Source organism: Bidens hawaiensis, unplaced genomic scaffold, assembly GCF_021521415.1.
Source record: "Bidens hawaiensis isolate Kalapana, Puna unplaced genomic scaffold, B.hawaiensis_p1.1 tig00002923_1, whole genome shotgun sequence".
In the NCBI taxonomy this organism is placed as follows: domain Eukaryota; kingdom Viridiplantae; phylum Streptophyta; class Magnoliopsida; order Asterales; family Asteraceae; genus Bidens; species Bidens hawaiensis.
In genome coordinates this window covers 130,515-156,629 of record NW_027504959.1, presented here as the reverse complement: position 1 = coordinate 156,629, position 26,115 = coordinate 130,515, and the positions used below count along the sequence as shown (strand labels likewise).

The 26,115-nt window shown below is 35.9% G+C and overlaps 1 protein-coding gene across 1 annotated transcript; it reads right to left on the bottom strand.

Moving 5' to 3' along the window:
• Positions 1-1,366: 1,366 nt before the first annotated feature.
• On the bottom strand, positions 1,367-2,707 carry LOC143609550 (uncharacterized). The gene is made up of 2 exons (XM_077084276.1): positions 1,737-2,707; positions 1,367-1,581 (listed from the first exon to the last, which is right to left on the bottom strand). The coding sequence occupies exon 1, from the start codon at positions 2,704-2,706 to the stop codon at positions 1,747-1,749; it is 960 nt and encodes a 319-aa protein (XP_076940391.1). The 5' UTR covers position 2,707; the 3' UTR covers positions 1,367-1,581; positions 1,737-1,746.
• Between the last annotated feature and the right edge of the window lie 23,408 nt (positions 2,708-26,115).

Genomic DNA, 26,115 nt, shown 5'->3' with positions numbered 1-26,115 from the left:
CATATCACCGGCACCGAATCCTTCAATTTTGTCCTTTGTCCTTTCAAAGTAAACGTTTCTGAAACTTTGATTAAGCAGTACCCAAGCCTGGAGACGTTTTACGGCCCATCCCCGATTTTCGGAATCGGCCAGGAAACATTTCAGCGGCATTTTGCCGGCGTATACGTCCCCAGGACAGACTCAATCATGCTAGGCGTTTCCGTGCAACATAGGTGATAGACATAGATGCAGTTAGGAGTTGGGACATTAACAATGTGTCATGAAGCATTTGAACATCTAAAGAATGGTGGCATAATGAAAAACATAAGCGCAACTCTGCATTATAGAGCAACTTGGTATCAAGTCCATGTCTCCGCTGCAAAGGTAAATGAGTTAAAAGTCTAAAACCTGAGTTTGCCTAAACTCGTTCAAGCCTCAGCGGCTTAGCTTGTTTCAAGCTCTATCTAAAACTCAATCTTGGATGGTATCTATTATATCTTTATTGCCTAAAATAAAAACTATTATATTTACATAAATAATAAGTTGCTCACAAGCTAAGTTAAGCTCAATATGTGAATCTCAGGCTTGAGCATGCTTATTAAATAAGCTCCAGTTTAGGCTCAAGATTGTTTTGAGCTCAGCCTGTTTCAAGCGTTAAGTGAGACAATGTGAGGTAACTTACGAGCGGCTCAGCTCATTTGCACCACTAAATCTAATCAATTTAATAATAATAATAATAATATTAACACCTCAACAATCAAACTTGTTTGTTGGATGTAACAGGCAACTGTAGATAGCATTACAAGGAGTTTAGCACTAGAATGGGGAACAATTTTGGAATCAAAGTGAATGGGATTGCACCAGGCCCCATTGATGACACCACAGGCCCTTCCCAGCTCGTACGCAAGAAAGAACTTTTGAAGAGAAACAAGAATCTTCTTTGTACAGAATGGGGGGGGGGGGAATGGAATATTGACATGGCTGTTCTTTACCTTGCATCTGATGGAGGCCAGTCACTCAAACTAAACGTTTGTTGGTAGATTTTATTTCCTAAAATTGGTTAATTTGGATCTACTTAAACTATACAATGGGTCGTAACGGATCACTTTATGAAACTCGCTAACCTTGAACCTGGTTGAATTGCTATTTAAAGGTAAATATGTATATGGGACAACACTGGTGGTCGATGGAGGAATATGGTTAAGCAGTCCACGTAATCTATCAGAAGGGGCCGTAAAACAACTAAACAAGTTTCCAAGACAGTAGAAAAGAAGTCTAGAGACACGCCTGTTGGTGTTCCGAAAAGCAATCTTCGATCCCTTTGAATCAGCTATGTTTCATTCAAAATAAGTGTAAACAATAAAATAATCACAAGTAAGATGGTTAAAAACAAGCATGTTATCATATAATCTTTCCTGATGCAAAAGAAACCGTGTATATTACAATCATGATTATTACAGTACTACAATGTACATTACAAAACAACACAAAGTGAACAAGTCTAGTGATCCTACTCCAACTTTGCTGGATATATAGAACGCGCCAGCATACTCGTCATAGTAAAGCGGGACCCACAAGATTTCACATGACGCTACCAGGTGCCTAAATCAAAAACCCTAAGTCAGTCAGCTAAATCATATTGGTTCTCTATCAATGCCAATTATTAATTCAAACAGCCCAAAACAGTATGAATCAAATTCTTCAAGTTACAATAAAGTTTCATCAAGTATCGAAATTTAAACATTACAATTTCATACCTTAGTGAGTTTATTCCAAATCTTCCATTTGAATGCTGCTTTTAAGAGGCACATACTCTCCAAGATAACCACCCAAATGATCATACAATGCATTCTTATCAATTCCTTGATGATGGTAGCTTTTACACACGTAATAAAACACACTCTGCACCAGAAACCCAACCAAATTCACAATTACAAGAACACCAACCAAGAACCCCCCAACCACAATCCTCGAAAACACACCATACCCGTACTCCCCGCCATGCACCACAATCGCCCCAAACAACCCATTAATCGCCCCGCATATCACAAAATAGCCAAAGACCAGCACGGAGGCCATCCGCGCCCTCCCTTTCAGAATCTCGAAACTCTTCCTCATCGCCGCGAAGCCGTAAAGCGGCTCCAGCACGGACACCACGGAGGCCAGGTGCCAGAGAGCCGTAATGTAAACGTGCACAACAAGAAACAAGAGAAAGACAACGACCAGGGAGAAGAAAAACAAGAGGAGGTTCTGCGTGTCGATGGCGATGATCAACAGGACGACGAAGCCGAGGAAGACAACATTGTAGAGGACCATGACAAGGCCGACCCAGAGAAAAGTGATGAGCAAGCGCTTGAAGACGGAGGGGATGGCGTTGATGGTGGAGGCGAAGGAGACGGGCTTGGAGGTGTAGAGGGAGGCGACGGTGAAGACGACAGCGGCGGTGGCGAGGAGGGAAAAGACGAAGAGGAAGAGGAGGTAAGAGAACTGGAAGGCAAGGAGTTTGGTCCACTGGGAGGTGTGTGAGCCAAGGTAGGGGTCTTGGATTTGGGTGATGAGGGGGTGGGTGAAGAGAGAATGGGCTAGAATGGCGAATGATAAGGGGAAGATTAGGGTCAGGGTGATGAGGTAGAAGGTGTGGGGGGATTGCTTCGGGATGCCGATTGATTCTTTCAGGATGTCGGTGGCGGACAGGAATTGGAGCTCTTCGGCTGCTGGGAGATCCATCGATTCACCTCAATGGAATGAAGAATAATTAGGGTTAGATAGATCTGGGTTGCTGCAACGTGGTTTATGTTTTCTCTGATAATAATAATAATAATAATAATAATAATAATAATAATAAAAATAAAAAAGGTGAGATGGAGGAAGATGGTTGTTTTACTTTGTTTTTTTATGTTTTATTTTTTATTTTTATTTTCTTTAAAGAATAATTTCTTTTTTCTTGTGTTTATTTAATAAAAAAGAAAAAGAAAATAAAAATAGACGGAACGTGGTGTTCATGATAGGTCCGCGGTCCAGTTAGCGAAACAAATATGTTTGTTTTGCAAAAGATTCATATCATCAAATGTACACATTCCAAGCAAGGGGTGGGAAAAGAAATCACTTAAACGAAAATCATTTTAATGTGGTGGAAGAGATTAAGGTTGGCGGGTTTGTTTGTACGGGGCCAATTACTAGTTAGTTTTTAATTAAGCATTTATTGTTCTTTTTTTTTTAAGAAATAAAAAGGATGAAGTTTTTAGCTTCGGAGGATGTGGAATACTTTAACATGGTTTAGTGGGTTGTGCATTGTAATTTTTCTACACCTAAGATCCAAAGCTTTGATTTTAGTAGAGACGGTTTGCTATCCGAAACGGAGCTATAATAGAACTTGTTTACATGTCACTTTATCCTTGTTGTTTGATATGAATGAAAGGTTCGGTCTTAAGATAAAAATAGAGATTACTTTTTATGTGTATATATGTTTGATAATTTTCTTTAGACGATGTTACCATTAAATTTGTATGATTCTTTGATTATGAGGCATTTATAATAGATCCTAGTATATGTAGTAATTTAAGATAAACTAGTATAGTGACCCGTGTTACGTAAGGGTGGAAAAAAGAGGATAATTTTACTTGAACTATAACACATACATAGTTAATTTAATTCAAGTACAAGAAGTTTTCGTTTGCATGTTTGTTATCCTTGATGGCCCAAACTCTAACCTTAACGGTGCATGGAGAGATTTTAAGAACATCAATTTCATTTAGCATTGAAAAATTTGAACCTCCATTAAAAGCTGCAAATAAGAAAATAATTACATGTTATCAGATTTGTAACTAAATTTGAATGTTATTATGGGTATGTCTGGCAGGAAGCTTTTGAGAAAAAACTCATACTCAATTAAAAGTTTTGTTTGGTTCAAGGGTTATGAAGCTTTTAGGTTAGGAAAACTTAAAGCTTAATGCTTGTATTAGTAGGATATGTTTGGCAAAACTAGTTGCTAGCTGTAGCTAAAAGCTAGTGGCTGGTAGCTGTAGCTTTTTAGATATATTTATATATTTGGCAGAGTAGCTGGAGCTTAATGTATAAAATTACTAATGGGCATAACTAAAAACAATAATAGTAAAATGTATTTATTTTGGAAGGTGAATTAAGTAAATTGAAATACTAAAAGTTTGTAGCTCTTTCTAAACGCTACTAGTAGAAGCTTTAACCTTTTACTTCTAACCTAAAAGCTTCAAGCTCCTTGAACCAAACAATGCTTTTAATTGAGTAGGAGTTTTTTCTTAAAAGCTTGAAGCTAGAAGCTCCAAAAAGCTTATGCCATACTCGTAGGGTATGTTTAACAAAACTAACTGGTAGCTGTAGCTGGAAGCTACTAGGTGGTGGCTGAAAGTTGTAGTAGGTAGGTGTTAGCTATAGATTTTTAGATATATTTAGATGTTTGGCAGAATAGCTGTAGCTTTTAATAAAATGTATAAAATTACTAAAATGGGCATAATTAAAAACAATAATAGTAAATATATTTATTTTGGAATGTTATTTAAGTAAATTAAAATACTAATAACTTGTAGCTCTTTCTAAACGCTATTAGTAGAAGCTTAAGCTATAAGCGTTTCTCCTAACCTAAAAAGTTTCAAGCTCCATGAACCAAACAAAACTTTTAATTGAGTATGAGCTTTTTCTTAAAAGCTTAAAGTGTAACATTCGTTATTTGTCAAACCCGAAACCCAACACATTTATTATTATTATTATTATTTTCTCTTTTGTCTCATTAATTATTCGAACATTCAATGCTAAATAAATTCTCGCGTCGTTTAAACATATGTATTTTCTTTTATTGATTTATTATTGTTATTTATTAATTTAACTATGAATTATGTGCAATAATAGCCCCCTAGCTAATTTAAGCCCACTTTTACATCCACAACTAAAGATTAAGGACCATATTGCAATTTAATCAAAAATTCCTTTCTCTCCTCCTTCCCTTTCCCACCGACAGCCGTAGCCCCCCCCCCCCCCCCCCGCTTGTTCCTCAATCTTCAGAGAAACTGATCTTTCCAAATACCTTGCTAACAAAAAACGCGTTGTACCGACACACTAATCATAATAAATGATAGCGATTTGACAGCTAATGTGATTCATAACTAACTTCAGACAACTTGATCTTATAAAACTATAAATACACAATTTTAATTCAATCAAACTCGTCCACACCATCCCTGTAACCAGCCGACCCTAAAACCTAATTAATTTCTCCATTCATTGCTGTAAGATCAAGAATCAAGATCGAACCAGAGCCAAAACCCTAGCTCGACGTTCTCTGTTTTGCCGTCCTCTAATTCGGTAATCATTTGGTGCTCTTAGTTCATGTTCAAGCAACAAACATTAACCCCAAATCATTTGTAAACGGCAATAACCATGTAACCCGATTTGGATTCTAGGGTTTAATTGTGATTTGGGGAAGAACATGAACAAGTGTGTTTATAATTTTTGGTTTCCATCTCTTTCACAGGTTAGACACCTGCCCTAGTGGAGGTGAAATTTCATTTAACACACTGACCGGCCTGGGGCGCGGGTTCGAGTCCCTCAGGCCTGGTTTTCGAGTTTAGTTTTTATTAAAATTCATTTTTAATCAAATTTAGTAATTATTGTATATATACATCATTAGATATACACTTTTTTTGATAAACCGAACCTTCAAACCCCTCCTGGATTCGGTTTTGTTAATTTTACTTATATAGTATTATCCTTAAATAATCTATATATATATATATGTATATATATCTCTTATTGTAAATAAAGAAAAAATGGGACAAATGTTTTGTCATTATTTGATGTTCAAATGAAATTTCCATTTGACTTTTCCATCATTATATATCATTATATGTATAATCTTTATTTTTTATCAACAATTAAAATTTATTTTATCAAACCTAATAATAATATATAATAATAGATGGTAACAATAATAATAAATAATAATAATAATAGATTGATACCCTAAACGACGCCGAATCCATTTTAAGCCGATTAATAACCATTGTGTCATGTTTCATTAACTTATACTCTCTAGTTACTTATAGTATTTACAAATTCATTGATAGTTAAACTACTCACATATTGATAATTTAACTAATAATATTTTAAATTAAAATTATACTTAAACATATCCATCGTAAGCCTTATAATTATTTCGTTATAAATAATTAATATTATCGTTAACAATTAGGAACTTCCATCGATGTATCTCGAGGGCTCTTATTAACTTCTTATCGCCAAATAATCCACGTGTTAAGGTGAGTTTACATATCCCCCCTTTTCATCTTTTATATATTTTTTTTTGGTAGCATGTATACCTTATTTACTTTTACTCATGTTTTATCACTACATCTATTCAAGACGCAATTCAATATATGTTTATGTGTGATTATTGCATGCTCTATGATTATGCTCTATGTGCTTAAATGTTTATTTTATATTTGGTGGTTGGTATCTCATCCTAATCTATTCTCATCTAGTATGATCATACATTACCCAAGTACATTGATTTTGTATAAATAGGTGCGTGTCCACATCTATTTAGTTATTTACATTTTCATAGGAATTGTAATGCACAACATTAACATATGAATTGTGGGTTTTATCTATATTTATCTAAACTAAAACTTATGTATTCTCACCAATATTCGTACTGACGAACTCTATTTTTATATGTGCTACAGGTACAAGTAATTTACATTGTTCAAGATTGAAGAAGTTAGTTTTACCTTAGGATATTATTCGAAATACAAAAGTATAATGTATTTGCTCTATTTATTGAATTTGTGTACTGATTTTAATGTTAATGAAATTAAATAATTATTGTCTCTTTAATTTGTGTCATTTGAGCTACTGTCCAATTAATACCTTACGCCCCGGCATTTTCCGCCTTTGGTCAATGTGTGACATGAAGCTAGAAGCTCCTAAAAGCTCCCTGCCAAACATACATGTAGCGTTTAGAAAGAGCTACCAGCTTTTAGTATTTTAGTTTACTTAAATAACCTTCCAAAATACATACATTTACTATTATTGTTTTTAGTTATCCCCATTTTAGTAATTATATACATTTTATAAAAACCTCCAACTACTCTGCCAAACATCTAAATATCTAAAAAGCTACAGTTGCCAGCTTCAAGTCACCAGCTTTCAGCTACAGCTAGCAGCTAGTTTTGCCAACCATACCCTGTATATGAAATTATGAAAATATTATAAAAATATTGAATGAAGAACTTTTAACTATTCGTTGCTAGAAAGTTTTCAAATGGAGATGATAGAGAAAAAATGAAAAATGCATCTTGAAATGTGTAGATTATATAGTAAATATATACATATGTAATTTTGTAAAACATAGTAAATTTAGTAAGTTTTTAATTTTATAATAATTAGAATAATTAGTATCATAATCTACCTATTCTAATAAAATAAAATAATTATTAATTGGAGATTCCTCCTCAACCTCAAATCCCCGCTCAAAACTTTTTCACTATTTTCGGGCATATGGTAAAACAATCTCACAAGCCTTACTTGAACCCGTATATGCAATAATTGGATCCTATTTATTGAAATATCCATTGACTCATTTGCTCTACTAGGGTTTCTATATTCGTTTGATTAGCATACCGAATTCTTCAATATTTCTTTCTAATTAAACCCTAAGGGTGCGTACATTTCACAAAATTCGTGAGAATTAAAAGGAATTGGAATTAAAATCCCATGAGATGGCGTGTTCATTTCGTTTGAATAAGAATCTCAATTCCATTTTGGTGTGTTCGTTGTCAAAGAATTTGAATTGAAATTGGAATTCAATTCCTTCAAATTCTTTAAATAAATGGATTCCAAATCTTTCCAAAATGTAGAGGAATTCAAGTAAATTTATTGAAATCTTTTCTCGAGATTTTTTTTTATTTTTTTAACGAGGACAACGAATAAAACAATTTTTTTTTTAATTATTTTTGCTTTTGATTTATATTTCGAGTTATGATTTTTTTATTATTATTTTTAAATATTTTTTTGAGGGGTTTTTGATCTTAGTAGAAAACCCATAAAAAATTCAAAAAAGATAATAAAAAACCATGACACAAAATAGAAATAAAAAACAAAAAATAAAAAAAAAACTAAAATATTTCCGCCGTTATCCTCGTTAAAAAAACCCGATTCCAATTCATTTGTGGTTTACAACTCATTTGTCAAACGAACACATAAAAAATAGAATTGGATTTCAATTCCTTTCAATTCCAATTATTATTTGAATGTTCAGATTCCAAATTCGATTCCTGCCAATTCCAAATTTTATACAAATTTCAATTCCATTTCATTTGATGAATCGCACGTGCCCTGACTGAATTATTCAATTCTTCATTGATTGAGATGATTTTTATGATTTAAAGTATGCTTGTAATTAATTAGCACTAGAATTTGAATTACATTTTTTTTGGTTTTAGGTTGGTATGTTTGTAATTGGTCAATAGATTTAGTCCTTCTTTTACACTATTTATCAGTTCTGTATTTTTAAAATGGAAATTAGGATTTTTACGGCTCATGAGGAACTTAAACAATGGACAGATAAGGCTAGACTTCACCAATGTTTATAGAACATATTTTTTCCCCAAGAGTTTATATTTTAAGAACATTGCATTGATGGAGAGTCCTTAATATTCTTATATTTTTCATGAACCTTTTATTGCTTTTATTTGAGTTTTCTATGTTGGAGTTGGGGGATTTGGGATGGGTTGGAGACACGAGTTGTAGGGGTGAGGCCATGGCTTATTAGTGATAATAGAAAGAACCTAAGTGTATATGGGTATATGGTTGGTTTCACATAGTTGTGCGGAGTTATGTTGACTTTTGGGATTTGAGAATCAAGGAAGATGATACAGATATACCATTATGTTCCTATGGCTCATACTGAGGCAATTAAGCTAGAACTTCAAATGAGGAATTAAGAACTTTATTAAAGCAAAACATAAGATAAATCTAGAATAATATATCTTTGAAACAAGAATTCTTGAGAATGAAATGTAAGAATATGCATTAATTAGCGGAAACATTATCATCTAATCTTATATGACATATATGTTGGGATTCAACGGTGGTTCGGAGAAAACGGTTAAATCAAATCTAACCCGTTTTAAGTTATATATTTTCGCTTAAGTAGTTATTAATCATTTAATAATAAAAACGAACCAAATAAACACAAGGGAAAATACAAACGACCATTGAACCAAAACTCGAACTTGGATCCGGTTACAACTAATACGAGTACGATTAATAAATCACAACCATAGATAAAGATGAATGTTTTATACCTCGGTTATCAAAAACCGGGAGGCACACCGAGATCTAACGAACCGAGCTAGTGATCAGCACAACCAACAGGCCACAAACAAATCCGGCAACTAATAAGGCTGCGGTGTATAGCAGCGGCGGCACTCAACAACTCCGGCGGACAGCAGTGCCGACACACAGCAGTTCCGGCGGACAATATTGGTGACGATGTGGCGGCGACCTTGTGGCAGTGGCTGGAGGCAGACGGACAGCGTCGGGAAGCAGCACTAGTGGTCATTAAGAGGCTGAGATGATGGTTTGCGGTGTCCAATAGCTGCGGTGGCCGGAAATGGAGCTCGCCGGAAAAACGGGTTCGCTGGAAGGGAGCTGCAGATAGATGGACAAGGGCAGGGAGCAGCACCAGGAGTTTATGAGGGACTGTGGTGGTGGTATGCGATGTCCAGAAGCCGGAGAAGACTGCGGCGCGACCCGGTGACGGCGGCGGCTGGTCAAGATGATGGTTAGGGTTTTCTTTTAGGTTTTCTTAATAATATAAAATAATATATTATATATAGAATGGTATTAGGGTTTAAACAATTTAAACCCATTGGGCTTTAAGCCCAGTTACCAAATTAAATCCTGATCCACCATCCTAACTTTCTAATTGATTGTGTCGGCCCAGTTAACGATTAAATGAGCTTAAGGTTCGTTATTCTCAGTGTAACTCATACCAGGCCACAATCGGGTCGGCCCGCGTTGACTTGACCCGAATCGACCATCAAATCCAACAGTCTCCCACTTGGATGGTTTAGGATCAAGTAGCACAACACTGATAACTAGAGGCGTTTTAGCTACACGTAGTTGTCCCCAACTAACTATTACATTTTTAAATCCATAACCAAAATATCTTGGAATACCTTATTGCAAGATAATGAATTTATAGTAATCGTTGTCATCTATCCTTTCTGTATAAGACATCAATTGAACGATGAGACATGGATCAAATCAATCTCATATAGTGTTCATTTATTGTAGTTCTCGATATACAGTCAAAGTGGTTCAATTAATCAAACAGTAAGTTTGGGTGAGGCCTCACACTTTACCAGTTTGAATGAACGAGGGCGCCAAGATGTCTAACTGTTACATCTCATGTAAGAGTACAGAATCCCATCTTGACTACATACAACTCCCACCGAACTTCAGAATATTCCCAATCAATGCCTTTATGACTGGCAGTTACGCAACAGCGGTTAACATGATCAAAGAATATTCCTCGGTAAATGAAAGTTCCAATATGTATCTCAGGTCTAAGGATACTAAATGAGCATACTATTATCAAAACATCTTATGATCAAGATCTATGAAGATGATTTGATGCGAGTTACATCCAACGTCATTCATAATGAGGTCTGTGAGTTTGGAAGTCAAGCCCTTGAGTCCAAAGTCAGAATAGTCTTAATTCAGAATCGTTCCCATGAGTCTGACCGACTACGGATAATTTAGAATATAATATTCATGGATTAAACATATTAAAAGAACACAGTTGTATCATTCAACGTTTGCATTTAACCATTAAATTAAAAGTGAACTTAAAAGTACAACTGTTTAAATGTTCATACATCCAAATACTAAATCAAAATAAATCACTAGCAAGTCTAAGCCCGATAGTATCTCTATGCTGATCATGCTTGTCCTGAGTCATCGGCTTAGCGAATGAGTCAACTCGTTTTTGATCTCTATCTACTTTGCTTATCACGGTGTCTTTATGTTCCAGTAATTCTCGTACATAGTGGAACAAAAAATGTGCTTGGCCATGTGACGAAAATTGGGCTCTTTGGCTTGAGCAATAGCACCTGTGTTATCACATATTACGTCGATCATTTTCCAAAACTTGGAACCAGATCGAGGTTGGCTATGAATTTCTTCATCCAAGCAGATTATGAGGGAGAAACATCTTGGTCATTCTTAGTGTAACACCTTACAGTGAGCTCCTCTTCCACTCCTCCAAACGCGCATACGATTCGTCAGGTTTAGTGCATAATACAACGTACATGACAAAGCCAATCGCTGAAGCATATGGAATTGCTTGCATGTGCTTTGTCTCAATGTCCGTTGCCGGAGATTGCAATTTGCTAAAACGGTTCCTTTAGCAATGGAACAGCTCCTATCTTGGAGTTGTCCAATGAAAAGCGAGTCATGACTTTGCTTATGTATGTACTTTGATTTAGCCCTAGAAGCCGCTTAGATCTATCTCAGTAGATCTTGATTCCCAGAAAATAAGCAGCTTTACCAAGATCTATCATTGCGAAACAAGATCCCAACTAGTGCTTAACTTCCTTAAGCATAGGAATGTTGTTTCCAATTATCAGTATATCACCCACATACAGGATGAGGAATGATATAGTGCTCCCACTAGCCTTTCTGTAAACACAAGGCCCATCTTCATTTTTGATAAAACCAAACTCTTTGATTTTCTCATTTAAATGTAGATTCCAGCTACAAGATATTTGTTTGAAAATCCACTTGCTCCTTATTGCTCGAACTTCGGGGGTAGCTCAATCAAGTTCCAGACTTGATTGTCATGAATAGATTGCATCTCGGCGTTCATGGCATCTCGCCATTTCTCAGATTCCAGATCCAAGATTGCATATTTGGAGTTAGTAGGTTCGTCGCCAGACTCGGCTACTAATAAGACTTCTGGACCATCCAGATGCCATAGGTATCTAGGATTTGGTGCGGGAGTCCTACTACTTCTGCGAACGCTCGTGTTCATGTCTGATGTATCAGCAACAACAATTTGTTGATCAGACGCTCCAGCTTCCTCAGCGGTTGTTTGTGGTTCTTGAATTTCATCAAGATCGACAATGTAATATCCAGTTCCTCGATCGAGAATTCTTTCTCGAGGAAGTGGCTCTTGATAGAAATCATATTTATATCAGGATGAAAGAAGTAATAACCGCTTTGGTTGTAGTATTTGACAAATGCGGGGGGCGATCATAAGGGCGAAACTCCAAAGGGAGTGAGGCAAGTTAGTTCTACACATCATCGATCGAATCATGTTTAGCAATGTTTGATTCCTCCTCTCGCTCACGCCATTATGTTGGGGTGTGCCAGGTGGAGTGAGCTGTGAAACAATTCCACGCTCTTCTAGATGAGTAATGAACTCTGAGCTGAGATACTCTCCACCTCGATCTGATCGAAGTATCTTAATGGTTTTACCAAGTTGGTTTTCCACTTCATTTTGAAACTCTTTGAGCTTTTCAAAAGTTTTATGTTTGTGTTTCATAAGATACACATAACCATATCGACTATAATCGTCGATAAAAGAAACAAAGTATCTTTCATGGTTTCTTGACATGGTTCTGAACGGTCCACATACATCAGTATGTATGAGTCCTAACAGTTCTCTTGCTCGTTCACTTTTATGAATGAAGGAGTCCTTGGAGAGTCTGCCAGCTAAGCAAGATTCACAATCGTCAAAAGAGTCCGGTCCTGTGGATTCAAGAATCCCTTCGGATTGGAGTCTTTTAACTCTTGCATTGCTTATGTGGCCAAGTCGACAATGCCAGAGAAATGTATCATTGATACTAGATCGGATACGTTTTGAAAGATTATATACGTTATTGTTAGTTTGAACATCAATCTCATAAATACCATTTCGTGGTTTAGCCTCAAAATAAAAGATATCATTGAAGTAAGCAGAAATAGCCATGCCATTAAAAACGTACTTAAAACCTTGTTTAAACAACAACAAAACTAAAATGATGTTTCTGGTCAAACCAGGAGCATACAAACAATTATTCAAAGGAAAAACTAGGCCAGATGGACAAGTAAAATGAAAAACTCCAGTTTCCAGAATTGGTACTCTCTTCTCATCTCGAACGATGAGTTCCATGCTGCCTTTATTCAGTTTCCTCCACTTCTCAGGCTCCGGCAAGACATTAACGATGTGGAAACCACATCCGGTATCAAATACCCATGTGTTTCCAGAGACAGTGAAAAGTTCAATAATGTATATGGAAATACCTCGAGAAGAGCCATCATCATTGGCCCTCTTCATCTTGATCGCAGAAAGGTATTCGGGACAGTTTGCATCCAGTGTCCCATTTGGTTGCATCGGTAGCACTGGCGCTCCTCACGGGGCGGCGATGGTATCTTTGGAACCCCTTTGTTAGAATTGGTGGCACGAGGGGCAGCAATAGTAACATTCTTCTAGCCTTTACCCTTATAACCCCGATTCATTGGATTAGGCTTCTTGACACCAGCAGATCGGATCATCAGAACTTGATTGGTCCTAGAAGGAATGTTCATCTCAGCCGTTTTGAGCATGTTGTGAAGCTCCGGCACTGTCTTCACCCAGGCATTCATGTTGAAATTCATTACGAACTGGTCGTAAGAGCTAGGTAGAGAGTTGAGGATGAAATCAGCTTCCATCTCATCGGGCAGGGGATAATCAAGTTTCTTGAGTAGATCGATGTGCCCCTTCATCTTAAGAACATGCGCACTGACTGGAGACCCTTCTGCCATCCTGCAACTAATGAGTTGTTTAATGGTGTCGAAACGTTCTTGACGGGCTTGTTTCTAGAACATGCCCTTGAGTTGCTCAAGAATCTCATAAGCACCAAAGTCTTCCAAGCCTTTAGCAATCTCAGAAGTCATGGTGGCTAGCATAATGCAGGAGACATCAGCCGAGTCATCCTTATGCTTCTCGAGAACTTTTCGAGCTGCGGCTGTGTTGTTTTTCAGGCTCGTTGGGAACAGGTCCATCGAGAACATACTGGCGCTTTGCCATGGTGAGAAAAAGTCTCAAGTTGCGGTGCCATTCGATGAAGTTGGTACCGTTCAGTTTATCCTTCTCAAGGATAGATTTAAGGGCGTAGGGTGAGTTTTCGTTTGACGACATCTGATTAAAAGCAAAAGTAAATTTAATTAGTATTTTCGACGTTGTAGTCCTATTATTAATGACCCAATAACATTAATAAAATAGGAGCATGAGAATCTGGCTTCCAGTTATTAAAGGCAGCTGTAGCACACAACATTAATAAGTGGTTAGGTAGACTGACAACGATTGCCATTTGTGAATAGAGCACAAATCTCAGTTATGAGGCCTACTGAGACAACGATTGTCTGAATAGATACGTTTAGCCTCATCTTTGCCCACTTTAAGTCTCCAGACAGCTGTAGCACATACCAGGTGAGTAAAGTATTAGTTGTCCTAGTACAGTGACGTGTGAAAGGGTCGGATGTGTCAACGAAACGCTTTCACCTTGATGGGATAGGCTAGAAAACAAGTGCGGTGCTGTAGCTCCAAACACTTGAAATTTCGCAGTATGCCTCAAGGGTGACTTGTAGTAGGATTGGCATAAACTATTGGTTTTTAATTGGGATTAATTTTATAATTACCAAATAGAGTAAAAGTCAAATTTTACTGTATTTATTATCGGGACAAATTGATGAACCCTTTCATCTCTTAGAACACTTAGTTTTAAATAACCTATTAAAAACTAAGTTTGTCGCGATACGGCTAACCAATTTTAAGTTTATAGAAAAACTATTAAGTTATTAGTTTTGGAAATCAAAATGCTTTTAATTTGAAAAAGATAATCGGTTAATAAAAAATGTTTATTTTCAAATTTATTTGGTATTAGGTCGGTGATATTGTAATCCTATTATAAACAACCAAGCAACTACAATAGCAAATAATATGTAAATCCTTATGGCCAAAAAGGTGATCGGTCTAGCTAGAGCCAATTAGGGAGACCGATCGGGTCAAGGGGTTCACAACACAAAACAACCACAAGGATGGACTCTTCAAGCATCCCGTCATCTTGTTCGAACTCTCACTAACTCCAAGAAATCCTTGAGCTCGTCCTCAGTTATCTTCGCGTCTTCTTTATTACAATTTTATAATACTAACCAAAATCCCTATTAAAAATTTGAACCATCCATATGGTTAGAAGAAAACTGAAAATTAAGATAATAACCGTTTACAACTTTGAACCATCGATATGGCCAAATAACAAGCTCAACAACTAAACACAACCAAACAAACATAGGTCGGGGCCGGATTTACATATTCAAAAATAAATAATATTCGGGTCATTTTGACTTGGTCAAATAAAATACACAAAACTTTGACCGAATCCAAAATTACCTGAAATTAAATCTAGATCAAGAAACTTTAAACGATTTAAAGTTTGTGATGTAGATCCGGTTAAACGAACCGGTATCGACTCATACGTTGTAATCGCGGCTCTGATACCACTGTTGGGATTAAACGGTGGTTCACAGAAAACGGTTAAATTTAAGTTATATATTTTCGTTTAAGTAATTATTAATCATTTAATAATTAAAATGAACCAAATAAACGCAGTGGAAAATACAAACGACCATTGAACCGAAACCCGAACTTGGATCCGGTTACAACTAATACTAGTACGATTAATAAACCACAACCATAGATAAAGATTACTGTTTTATACCTCAGTTATGAAAACCCGGGAAGAACACTGAGATGGAGCTCGCCAGAATAATGGCGACGGTGCGGCGGCGAGCATGTGGCAGTGGCTGGAGGCAGACAGACAGCGTCGGGAAGCAGCACCAAAGGTCAATAAGAGGCTGAGATGATAGTTTGCGGTGTCCAAGCTATGGTGGCCGGAAATGGAGCTCGCCGAAAAAATGGGTTCGCCGGAAGGGAGCTGCAAACAGACGGACAAGGGCAGGGAGCAGCACCATGGGTTTATGAGGGACTGTGGTGGTGGTATGCGATGTCCAGAACCCGAAAAAGACGGCGGCGCGAAATTCCGATGGCCGTAAAAATGGCTGACGACGGCGGCGACTGGTCAAGATGATGGTTAGGGTTTTTTTTAGGTTCTCTTAATAATATAAAATAATATATTATAAATAGAATGCATTAGGGTTTAAACAATTTAAACTCAGTTGGCTTTAAACCCAATTACCAAATTAAAGCCTAATCCACCATCCTAACTTTCTAATTGATTGTGTTGGCCCAGTTAACGATTAAAGAGCCTAAGGTTCGTTATTCTCGGTATAACTCATACCGGGTCACAATCGGGTCGGCCCGCGTTGATTTGACCTGAACCGACCATAAAATCCTACAGATGTGTGCTAGAATGATTCATGACCCGTATAGCTATTGAAAGTTCATATCATAGCATCTTATGAGGATATTAGTGTAGGTTTGTTTTTGATCTATTTTCCATGTTCAACTGCTGTTTTAGTTTCAGGTTTTGCGCTTTAAGGTTTAAAGGTAAAAGTTATTATAACTATTGTACTTTATTATTTTTTATATTTTTGTTTTTGACAATCGAGTAGGGATATAATTAGTATTGGTAAATACAAATTTGGTTAGTTGTTGAAACACATTTCTTCTCAAACTATTCATAACTTGGGCTATAAAAACTCTTGCACTTACAAGTATATTTTATATAATGGCAAATGTTTGAAGATGTTGAAAGGTCGCAAACACAAGAACCAAACTCATTCAACCTAATAATATCTATTTATCTAATTGCAACGTTCACCTAATTTTGCTAAGCTATTGGAGTCTACCCTTGTGTCCAAACGTTAATCCTCATTCCAAATCATAGTCAAATAAAACTATAGTTTCTAAAATCTCCCTTGTAACCACTTAGGTTAAATTTTGTTTCACTTTTGACCTTAAATTATTAATACATTATAGTTGCTGCAATGAATAAATTCAATTGAAACTGTGTTACGTTTGTTCTCATATTTACTTATGAGTCAAAACAGGTTCAGGTCAAACCGAATTCGGGTCAAAACGTTTAGTAATAGTTGCTAACATATACAAAACATATTTTATTATTTGGCGTATGAGCCCAACCTACATATGTTATGAACCCGGATATGAGCCCAAACAAGCCCAACCAACCGGCCCAATATATGTGGCCCAACAAGATAATGATCCGTGGAGACGTGAAAGCATACTCGCTTGATATATACTGATGTTTTTGAAGATAAGATTATGAAGCAAACTACTGTTCATAGAGACAAAGTTAACACGCCACCATCTAAAGTCACATCTCCTGGCTTCATTAATTAAGTTTGTAGTTTTAAACCTCCGATTTGGCTATTATGGACTACAAGCTACTGTATCTAAGCAATATGATTATGTACAAGCAATTAGAGGGCTTCATAAGAATAGAACTAATAATGTGGTGCTTAAGTTTCAAGTTGGAGATAAATGTGTTCGTTGGAAAGGTGGTACATTACCTATAATTCATTTTTTTGATACACTTAATGTGGCATTTGATGCACAGGGCATATCTGATCCAGGCAGTGCTCGATTTGACATAATTATTGAAATGGGACAGGGCAGACTTCAACAGAATCACAATTGCAACCCTGCTCCTAAGTTGATCTTTTTGGATGCCGATGGGAAACCACCCGACCCTCCTAAAACCAACAATGATGAAACTCAAGTTACCACACGCGTACATGCACTTATGGATCAAGTTTCACTCTATGCTCAAAGGGTTTTCCAGTTCGCCAAGGTTGCTTATTTTGCACATCTACTTCACCGACTATATTTAGGATCAGAGGATACAAACAAGAAGATATGTTTCTTGAATATATTGAAGTGGCGTTGATTTTAGGAGTTTGATGATGTTAATGGGATGTTGCTTACTTACTCTGCATAAGAGAGCTTATACACGGTCTTGGATCAAAAAAATTATCCACAGTTATATTATTTTCCAGAAACGGCATCAATCGTTCTATTTCTTCTTGTACCCAGCAAGGATATTTTCAGGAAGAAAGCAAACTTACACATGTGGCACATATGGATTTGCAGTCAGTTGTGGTTTAAATTGGTTTCAACGTAGTCTATCTTAAACATCCTTAAACTGTTGCAATGAAATTAATGTCAAGAAAACAATATTCTCAGCAAAGAAATAGTCATGTTACTATTATTTTGATAAGCACTTATTATAGTTTAGTGGCTATAGTGTTGACGAAGTTTATGGGTGCAGTTCTTGAAGTTAACATGGAAAAACACGCTCAAATTGGTTACCAACTAGCTGATAATGAACTGGTATCATACATTTGGGCTTGGTTATGGTCACCATTAACTGAAGAAGATGGGCCCGACATATCAACAGAAGACATTGTTAGTGGCAATAAGGAGTTTATAATCTTCTTGCTATGGATGTTTGTTCAACCACAGTTGCCACTTTTTCTCAACAGTGAACTTATATATGATGAAATCATTAATTTTCCTACATCTGATTTGATATTTCCAAACACCTCAAGTCACTTAAGGTTGCTTTTTGAACGGGTCAAAACAAACTGTGATATTTTATGTCAGGACCAATCTATCATTCACAACAACCAGTCTTGTAACCAACAACAACGTGTTGACAAGGCGGTTACGAGTTCTGATTTTGTGAAGATCCAATGAACATTAAATGCGAAATCAATAATACTAAAATTGTTGCTAAACGAACAGAAATGTAACAAACACATAAAGTAACTCAAAAGATTTCCATTAATATTGTAAAGGATACAATGAAAATCGATTAGGGTTTCTAGGTGGAATGTTTGTATTTTTAGGCAGCTTTCCAAACAAAGATATTCTTTTTCCAGAAAGCGTAAGCCGTCAAATCACAATATTCTCCCTGTGTCCGTTTTCATAAACGTGCCCTGATGTTTCCTTAAATAGGCACGCCTGACATCTTCTAGATACCCTAATGATTGATACATAACATATTCAAACGTATTAAAAAATGTTACAAGTGTAAACGAGCCTTCGAGTAAGATTGTAAGCTTTAGTCTTTGTTGAGTAGACCTTGTAACCATAAGTGCGCTTGGAACAGTTCTCCGACTAAGCTTTATTTAGAATATTTTCCTAAGAAAAAAATTCTTCAGGCATACATCAATCTTCATGATATTACCAAACTTTGCTCAATAATATCCTACGAGTAAACTTTTTATTCTTTGATCCCTTCAACCTTTTGTCTTTAACTTATTTGAACAAGTTCAAGCGTGTTGGTGACACTATAGCTTGCTCGAGGTTGAACCTTGCTTGTTGAAAGTCCTTAGTATATATTCGTTAAAAACTTCCTTCAAGTGTGCTTGGACCACTTTTTATTAGTAAACCTTGCTCGATCCACCAAAATACTTGGTTTTAGCTTGGTTAAGTCAAGGGTTTGCTCTAAAACAAACCTTTCTCGATTTGAAGAACAACCTTGCTTGATGAAGTGTAGTTTGCTCGAACTAACACTTAGAAGAATTCTAGAAGATAACTTTTCTCGAAAGTAAAATACCTTGCTTGAATAAGTTCTAGGCTTGCTCGAAGGGCTAAGTTTGCTCGTATTCCATACTTAGCCATTTCTTGAGGAGGTTGAGAAGATTCCAATCTTTCCTTTGTTGAATCTTGATCCCAACAATCTCCCCCCTAGATTGGAACAAACTCAGATAGACCAAAACACACGTAGGTTACTTACACTTTTCAAAATACACATCAAATTTCAAAAAGTAAAATTACATTACTTAAAGAGAATTACATATTCAAAAGGCTGTCATATGGACATTACAAAACAATTCAAACAGAAAAACATAAGGCTTTTATCTTCAAGAACTTCCATCCTCCGATCTTCAATCAAACTTTACTGCAGCTGCCTTCTGTTGAAATAGGGAGATCTCCCTGTGGTGTGGATGTTGAGATGGCAGATTCCATCTGATTATGTCCTTAAGATCCACTATATGAAGATACTCCAATTCGGTGTCATGCTCAATTATGCCCAAGGCCAGTCCTTCTGAATGCCTCAATATGAATGACTGAGTCTTTCTATTCATCGACTATCTTTGAGATTCTTCCATTCTTCTAGACTTCATAGTTGGGCCTTATCATTTTCTGCTTCATGCTCATGCACTCTCTCATGGTGGCCAGAGGATTAGAGGATTTTCTTGATTGCTTGTAGGATAACTTAGTCATCCAAATGTCACTCATCCTCCTCTGCCTCTTTGTTCATTAAGCTTGGGAGTATTCCAGCTTCCTTTTCCTGTTGAGCAAAGGAAATCCCTTTCTAGATTGTTCTTTTAAGAATTTTGAAAGTTCATTTCTTTGTTGTCCTGCAAATCTATGTCTCTCTTGATAATCATACAAGTTGAGTTAGCTATTTCCTCCAGTTGTTCTTTGTTGAATTCTTGGAAGTCATCTTTAATCACAACAATCTTCAATGCTCCACTAGACATGATCACTTTAATAGTTTTTGTTCTTGAATCAAAATAAAGGTTTTAGGTAGGTCCACATTTGAAGGTGGCCTTTGATCTATTTGGAGTCTTGACCTTGTAGTTGGAATAGGGACACTTACAGTGGAAGAACTAGAAGTGTATTATCTTTTAGGTTGAGGTCTCCTCACATGCCCTTTTTCTTCATACATTTTTACAATGTCAACCTTTCTTATCATGATCAACCTTAAGTAATCACCCCTTCTTTAGACAAAGTTCTGATCATCTCCATTGTCTCTCTAGCAATTTGTTCAATGGGAGATGATATTTGCCTTTGAACTGGTTGACCCTTTGGTCCACATTGTAGGGACATTAATCTTCTTTGGTCTTCTTCAGCTTTCTCCCAAAGATCCTTTTCAGTGTAAAATAGTTCTTTTAATTGCGCTTGGCCAAGATTATCAAAAACACTCGCAGACATCCGTTTGTTGATCATGGCTTGTCTCAAGGTTCTGATTCTATTTGCATCCTCCCATGGAAAGAGATTGGTTCTTGTACTTGTTTCAACGGGTTCTTCTTTCACTTTAGTTATTAGGGGAGGAACTTGAATAGGTTTATTAGTTGTAGACTAATCATTCAACACTTCCCTGTAATTTGCCAATTCAGTTTCATATAGTATTTTCTTTTCATTAGCAGCCAAAATTTTTACTCTGTCTCCTTCACCCCTTGCCAACATCAATCTTTCCAATAAAATTTCTTTATCATGAGCCCATTTCTTTTTCTCCTCCTCATCATCTTGTTTTGATTCTTTTATTCTTCTTTGTTTCATTTGTTCAACAACAACATCTGCTTCTCTTTTTAATCTTTGTGATATCTTCCTGAACAACATCTCCACCTCTTTCTTCTGCATAATTTTAGGATGTTCAAAAGGAATTCCATTATCAACCAAGAATTCAATTTTTCCTCCAAACTTCCTCAACACACTGGCTCTTCCTTTGAGCTCATCCACTTTTGTTTGTTCAAGTCTTTTCTTCTCTTCTTATTGAATTCTTTCTTGTGTGGACTTGTAAACCCTTTTAAGATCCTCATAGCTCATGTGGCTTAATTGTTTATCAGAGAAGTTGTGGAGCCTCAGGTAAGTTAAAAACTTTCATGTAAGCCTATTTTTCTTCCCTCTCGTCCTTTTTACTTCCTCTCTCTTTTTATCAAACAATAACTCCAGTTGTTCTTCATTCAATTCTGCCAACTCCTCAAATCTAAAACCGTATCCCATTTGTTGTACAATCCTGGGATCTTCCTTATTTATTTCATCAAGTCTAGCTTGAATATTTTCCCTGTGTTTTTTAGTCAATGTCCATGGGGAGAGGTGTGTTCTTTCTCTTCAATTTTCTCATCATTTACCTCCTCCTCATCTTCAAAATCTGATAGGTCATTCAAGGCATCAATTTTGGGCTCATGCACATCATCTACAGGTTTCATAGATTGTAAAGGTACAACATTAATGACTCCTTTCTTTCTTTTAGGCATGGCCTCGTCAGGAATATTATTCACTCCAAATCTTTTCATTCTCCTTAAATATCTAAGCAAATCAGCTGGCCAACTCTTTTCATCCTTCTTCATCTCATCAAATAAACTTTGAAACATTTTTTCACTTGCATTCTTCACCATTTCATTTTGAATAGTTTTTCCATCAAGATCAGTCACCAACTGCATATCAGATTTTTCAATCATAGGTTCAGTAGTGGGAATGGTTACTTCAGGTTCAGGAGTTTGGTCTGATCTTTGCTATGGGGTTTTAGATTGCTGAAATTTGTAAACAACAATTGCTAAAGCATTTTCAGTTTCTTCAATTTGTTGCAACTTCAACAATTTCTCAATTACTTCTTGTTCAACCTCCCCTTTTTCTTCTTCTAATTTCTTTTTCAGCTCATATTCCTCCAACAATATTCTTTGTTCTTCCATCTTCTTATCAGTTAGATATCTGCTAAGCATATCTCTTTGAATCCATTTCTCCAACTATTTTATCATGTCTTTTGATCCCTTCTTCAACTGATTCATCCATAAACAGTAGTTCATCACTGGATTCAGTTCTTTTTTGTTTCAAGGGTTGCGGCTGACTTTCATGTTCAGCCCCAACCTTGCCCTTGATTCTTCTCATTTCATCTTCTTTATCCTCCAGCCTTGATGGACCTACTTCCCGCACCACAGTGGGTGGGAATTCATCAATCTCTCTCAACAAATCATCTACTGTTCGTCAACTTCTTTATCTTTCTCTACCACATTCTCTACCACAATCAGAGATTCAATGTTTTCAAAGTCTCCATAGAGTATATCAAGATCCGAATCATCTTGATTTTCATCATTATTGTCTCCAGTATTTATAACATCATTAACTAACTCTTCTTCAATCACATTCTCAACAATATTCTCCACAGTCACATCATCATTCACTTCACATTCATTATTTATTTCCACCGCATTCACATCAACATCAATGTTCATTTCAATAGCATTGTCTGTCTCAACAACATTCTCATTCACTTTAGCTACAACATCATTTTATTCAATCTCTTATCTACATTGTACTCCTAAAAAATGTCATCAGAAATATTAGCCTGATATCCTCCCTCATCTTCTTCATCATCCCTTTCCTCCTTTTCCTCCTCACTCCCATATAACTCTTCACTACTGTAACACCCTCAATTTTCGACTAACGGGGTTTTACCGTGAGGCGCGTGACATACCAGGATCTAGCCATGTGTCATAACGAACAACCAATTTATAATGGAAAATATTTAAATATTATTGCTCATCATAAATGAGGTAAGTACATTTACAATAAAGTTTTTACATTTGCGGAAGCGTATAATTTAGGAAAACACTTAAAAACCTAGAGTGCGTGTCAAGACGCCCAGACATAACATTTTATTAAAGACTCCCAGCATAATTCGATGCTTAGTGGGATCCATGCATCCTAGACTCATTTCAACTTCGCACGTGCACCTTAAACACCTGAGAAAGACATGCTAAAACGGGTCAACACAACGGTTGATGAGTTCACAGGTTTGAGTTTAAAAACAAGTTTGTTATACAAACCATTTAGTAAGTGAACGCTGTAAGCAATAAAGCATGGATAATGTATGCATTAGTAATACCGCTAGTTAATTACGCTAGCAATCATGTTACATTAGTGTGAGTTCCATTGTGACCGAGGCTGACTTGTTAGTTTGTTTGCCACCCACGGAGTCTAATATAAGACTAGTGCATATTGCGTTCCTAGTAAATGAAACGCCCGGCGACTCCCTCAACCGAGAGCCCCGAGGGGGTTCGTCAAACCCAGTAGTACTACCTTTCATTACCGAGCCAATGTACAATTGATAACGGTCCAATGTGCAAGGGGGACTTCAGTTTAAGTGCACTATGTACCCATGAGGTATTAAAAAGTGTACAAGTATCCAAAAAGTTTGTATGTTGCATGCTTTCCCCCCCAAAAGGAGTAAGTAAAAAGTGGGGTAGTGAAAGTCACCTCGAATGCGGTTCAAATTGAAAGTCAACTGCTTAAGTCAAAGTTGTTCTAGTGCCTAAATCATACAAGCACTATAAGTATTTGCTAAGCGAGTCCTAAAACCCTTAGTATCCAAACAATTCCCTTGTTTATTTGAAGTTTGACCAAAGTTTGACTTTTTGTTGACTTTGACCAAAGTTTGACTTTTCATTGACTTTGACCAAAGTTTGACTTATCGTTTGACTTTTGACCAAAAGGTCCAAGTTGTTGACCGTTGACTAAAAAGTCCAAGTGTCGATGACCGAAGACTAAAAATTGAGTTTTGTTGACCGTTGACCATTGACCAAAATATTGACCGATGACCCGTTAGTGACTTTTGACCAATAATCTAGACTTAGAATGATTACTTGATGTTCCTAGTCACAATTTAACAACAATCAAGTAATGTGCACTTAGCCACTTTTCATACAATTCTATAACTAAGTCTAACTTCTACCACTTTTCAACACTTCACAAATAAGACTAACCACTTAGTCAAATAGTTCTAAGTTGACCCATCAAGTCAAAATCCAATTTACCACAATCATTCTATTACAAACTACAATTATTTTTACTAACCAATATGCTAATCATCCTTAACAAGTTTTCAATCATCAAAACTGATTTTTCCAGCCAACCAAAACTTGTAATTAAATTACCAAATAATTCACACATATTCTAACAAGTATTAGGTATAACATATATTTTTCTTATAATTTTACAGTTCACTAATATACAGAATATTCACACTCTACAACAATCTAATTTCAATCTCTATTTTAACACAGCAGTACACAAATATGTGCCAAAACTTCTATATTTTTCCAATTGATGCAAGACCAATTAGGTTTGCTTTCCACTTCAATTTATAACATTCAAGAAGTGGAATCACACCCATATCTATTTTTAATCTCAAGTTATACAATTAAAAACATAGCTCAGAAAATTTCTCTTTCAATCAGGATTGCAACCCGATTTTGTAAATTAATAAAACATAGTCAAACAAAGTCCAAAAATTATGATTCTTGACTTTTTGAAAACTAGATTCAAATTAATTAATCAAAGTATCAAAAATCAATCATAAACACCAACTTATCATCAATTTATTCAATCTACAATCTAAAACACTGAATCTGTCAACAAGCAGATTTAAACCAAAAGTCACAAAAATCATGATTCTTATATCCTTATGATCTTTAATCATCAAGGAACATTTTTATACTATCAAATCTCATGTCTTTCATTATTTTACTGATTTATAAAATAATATTTAATTACAAAAAGGTTTCCATCCTTTCTTTTATAATAAGACACAAAATTTCTTTTAACAATCAACCTTGATCATCCTTGATTCATTTTTCACAAATCCGATTATTTGGATACTAGGTTTCATGAATCAAAAATCAAAATATACACAAGAATATATGCTAAACTATACTTACCTATTGCTTGATTCAAAAATCCAATATTCTTTCTTCCAAATTCACCAAATTGTTTATGATTTTTGAGAGAGATTTTGAGAAAATAAAATGTGTGTATCTGTGTGTGAATTGGACGGCCAAGGAGAGAAAAAGAAAAGTTTTAATCTTAATTGTTATTTAATCCTCATTACACATTCATTTACACCCTAATTAAGTCATCATCAATTTGATTAAACATTAGATAACTTTATTTTATTTAATTTGTGACATGCTACATTTTATTATAACCATTTCCTAGTAACCATATGTTGTGCGCTTATCTTTTGTTACTTACCATGTAATATATTATATGTTATGTTATTTAATTGTTCAATCTCTTACAACGTATGGGTATGCAATAACTAATCATGTAACATCTTAAGCATGTAACACAATTACATCTATCACATATAATACATGTAACATATCATGCGTGACAAATTTATTATAACATATAGCATGTGTGACAAGTTTATTATTCTAGTTATCAATAACTAGTTACTCTCCCTTAGGTCACCAACGACACGACTAACTCAATGTGTGCATACATGAGACTACATGTATAAGAGTTCATTAACTTAGTTAACAGAACTAACCGGGTTTACTAACACAGTCAACAGGATTTAACTG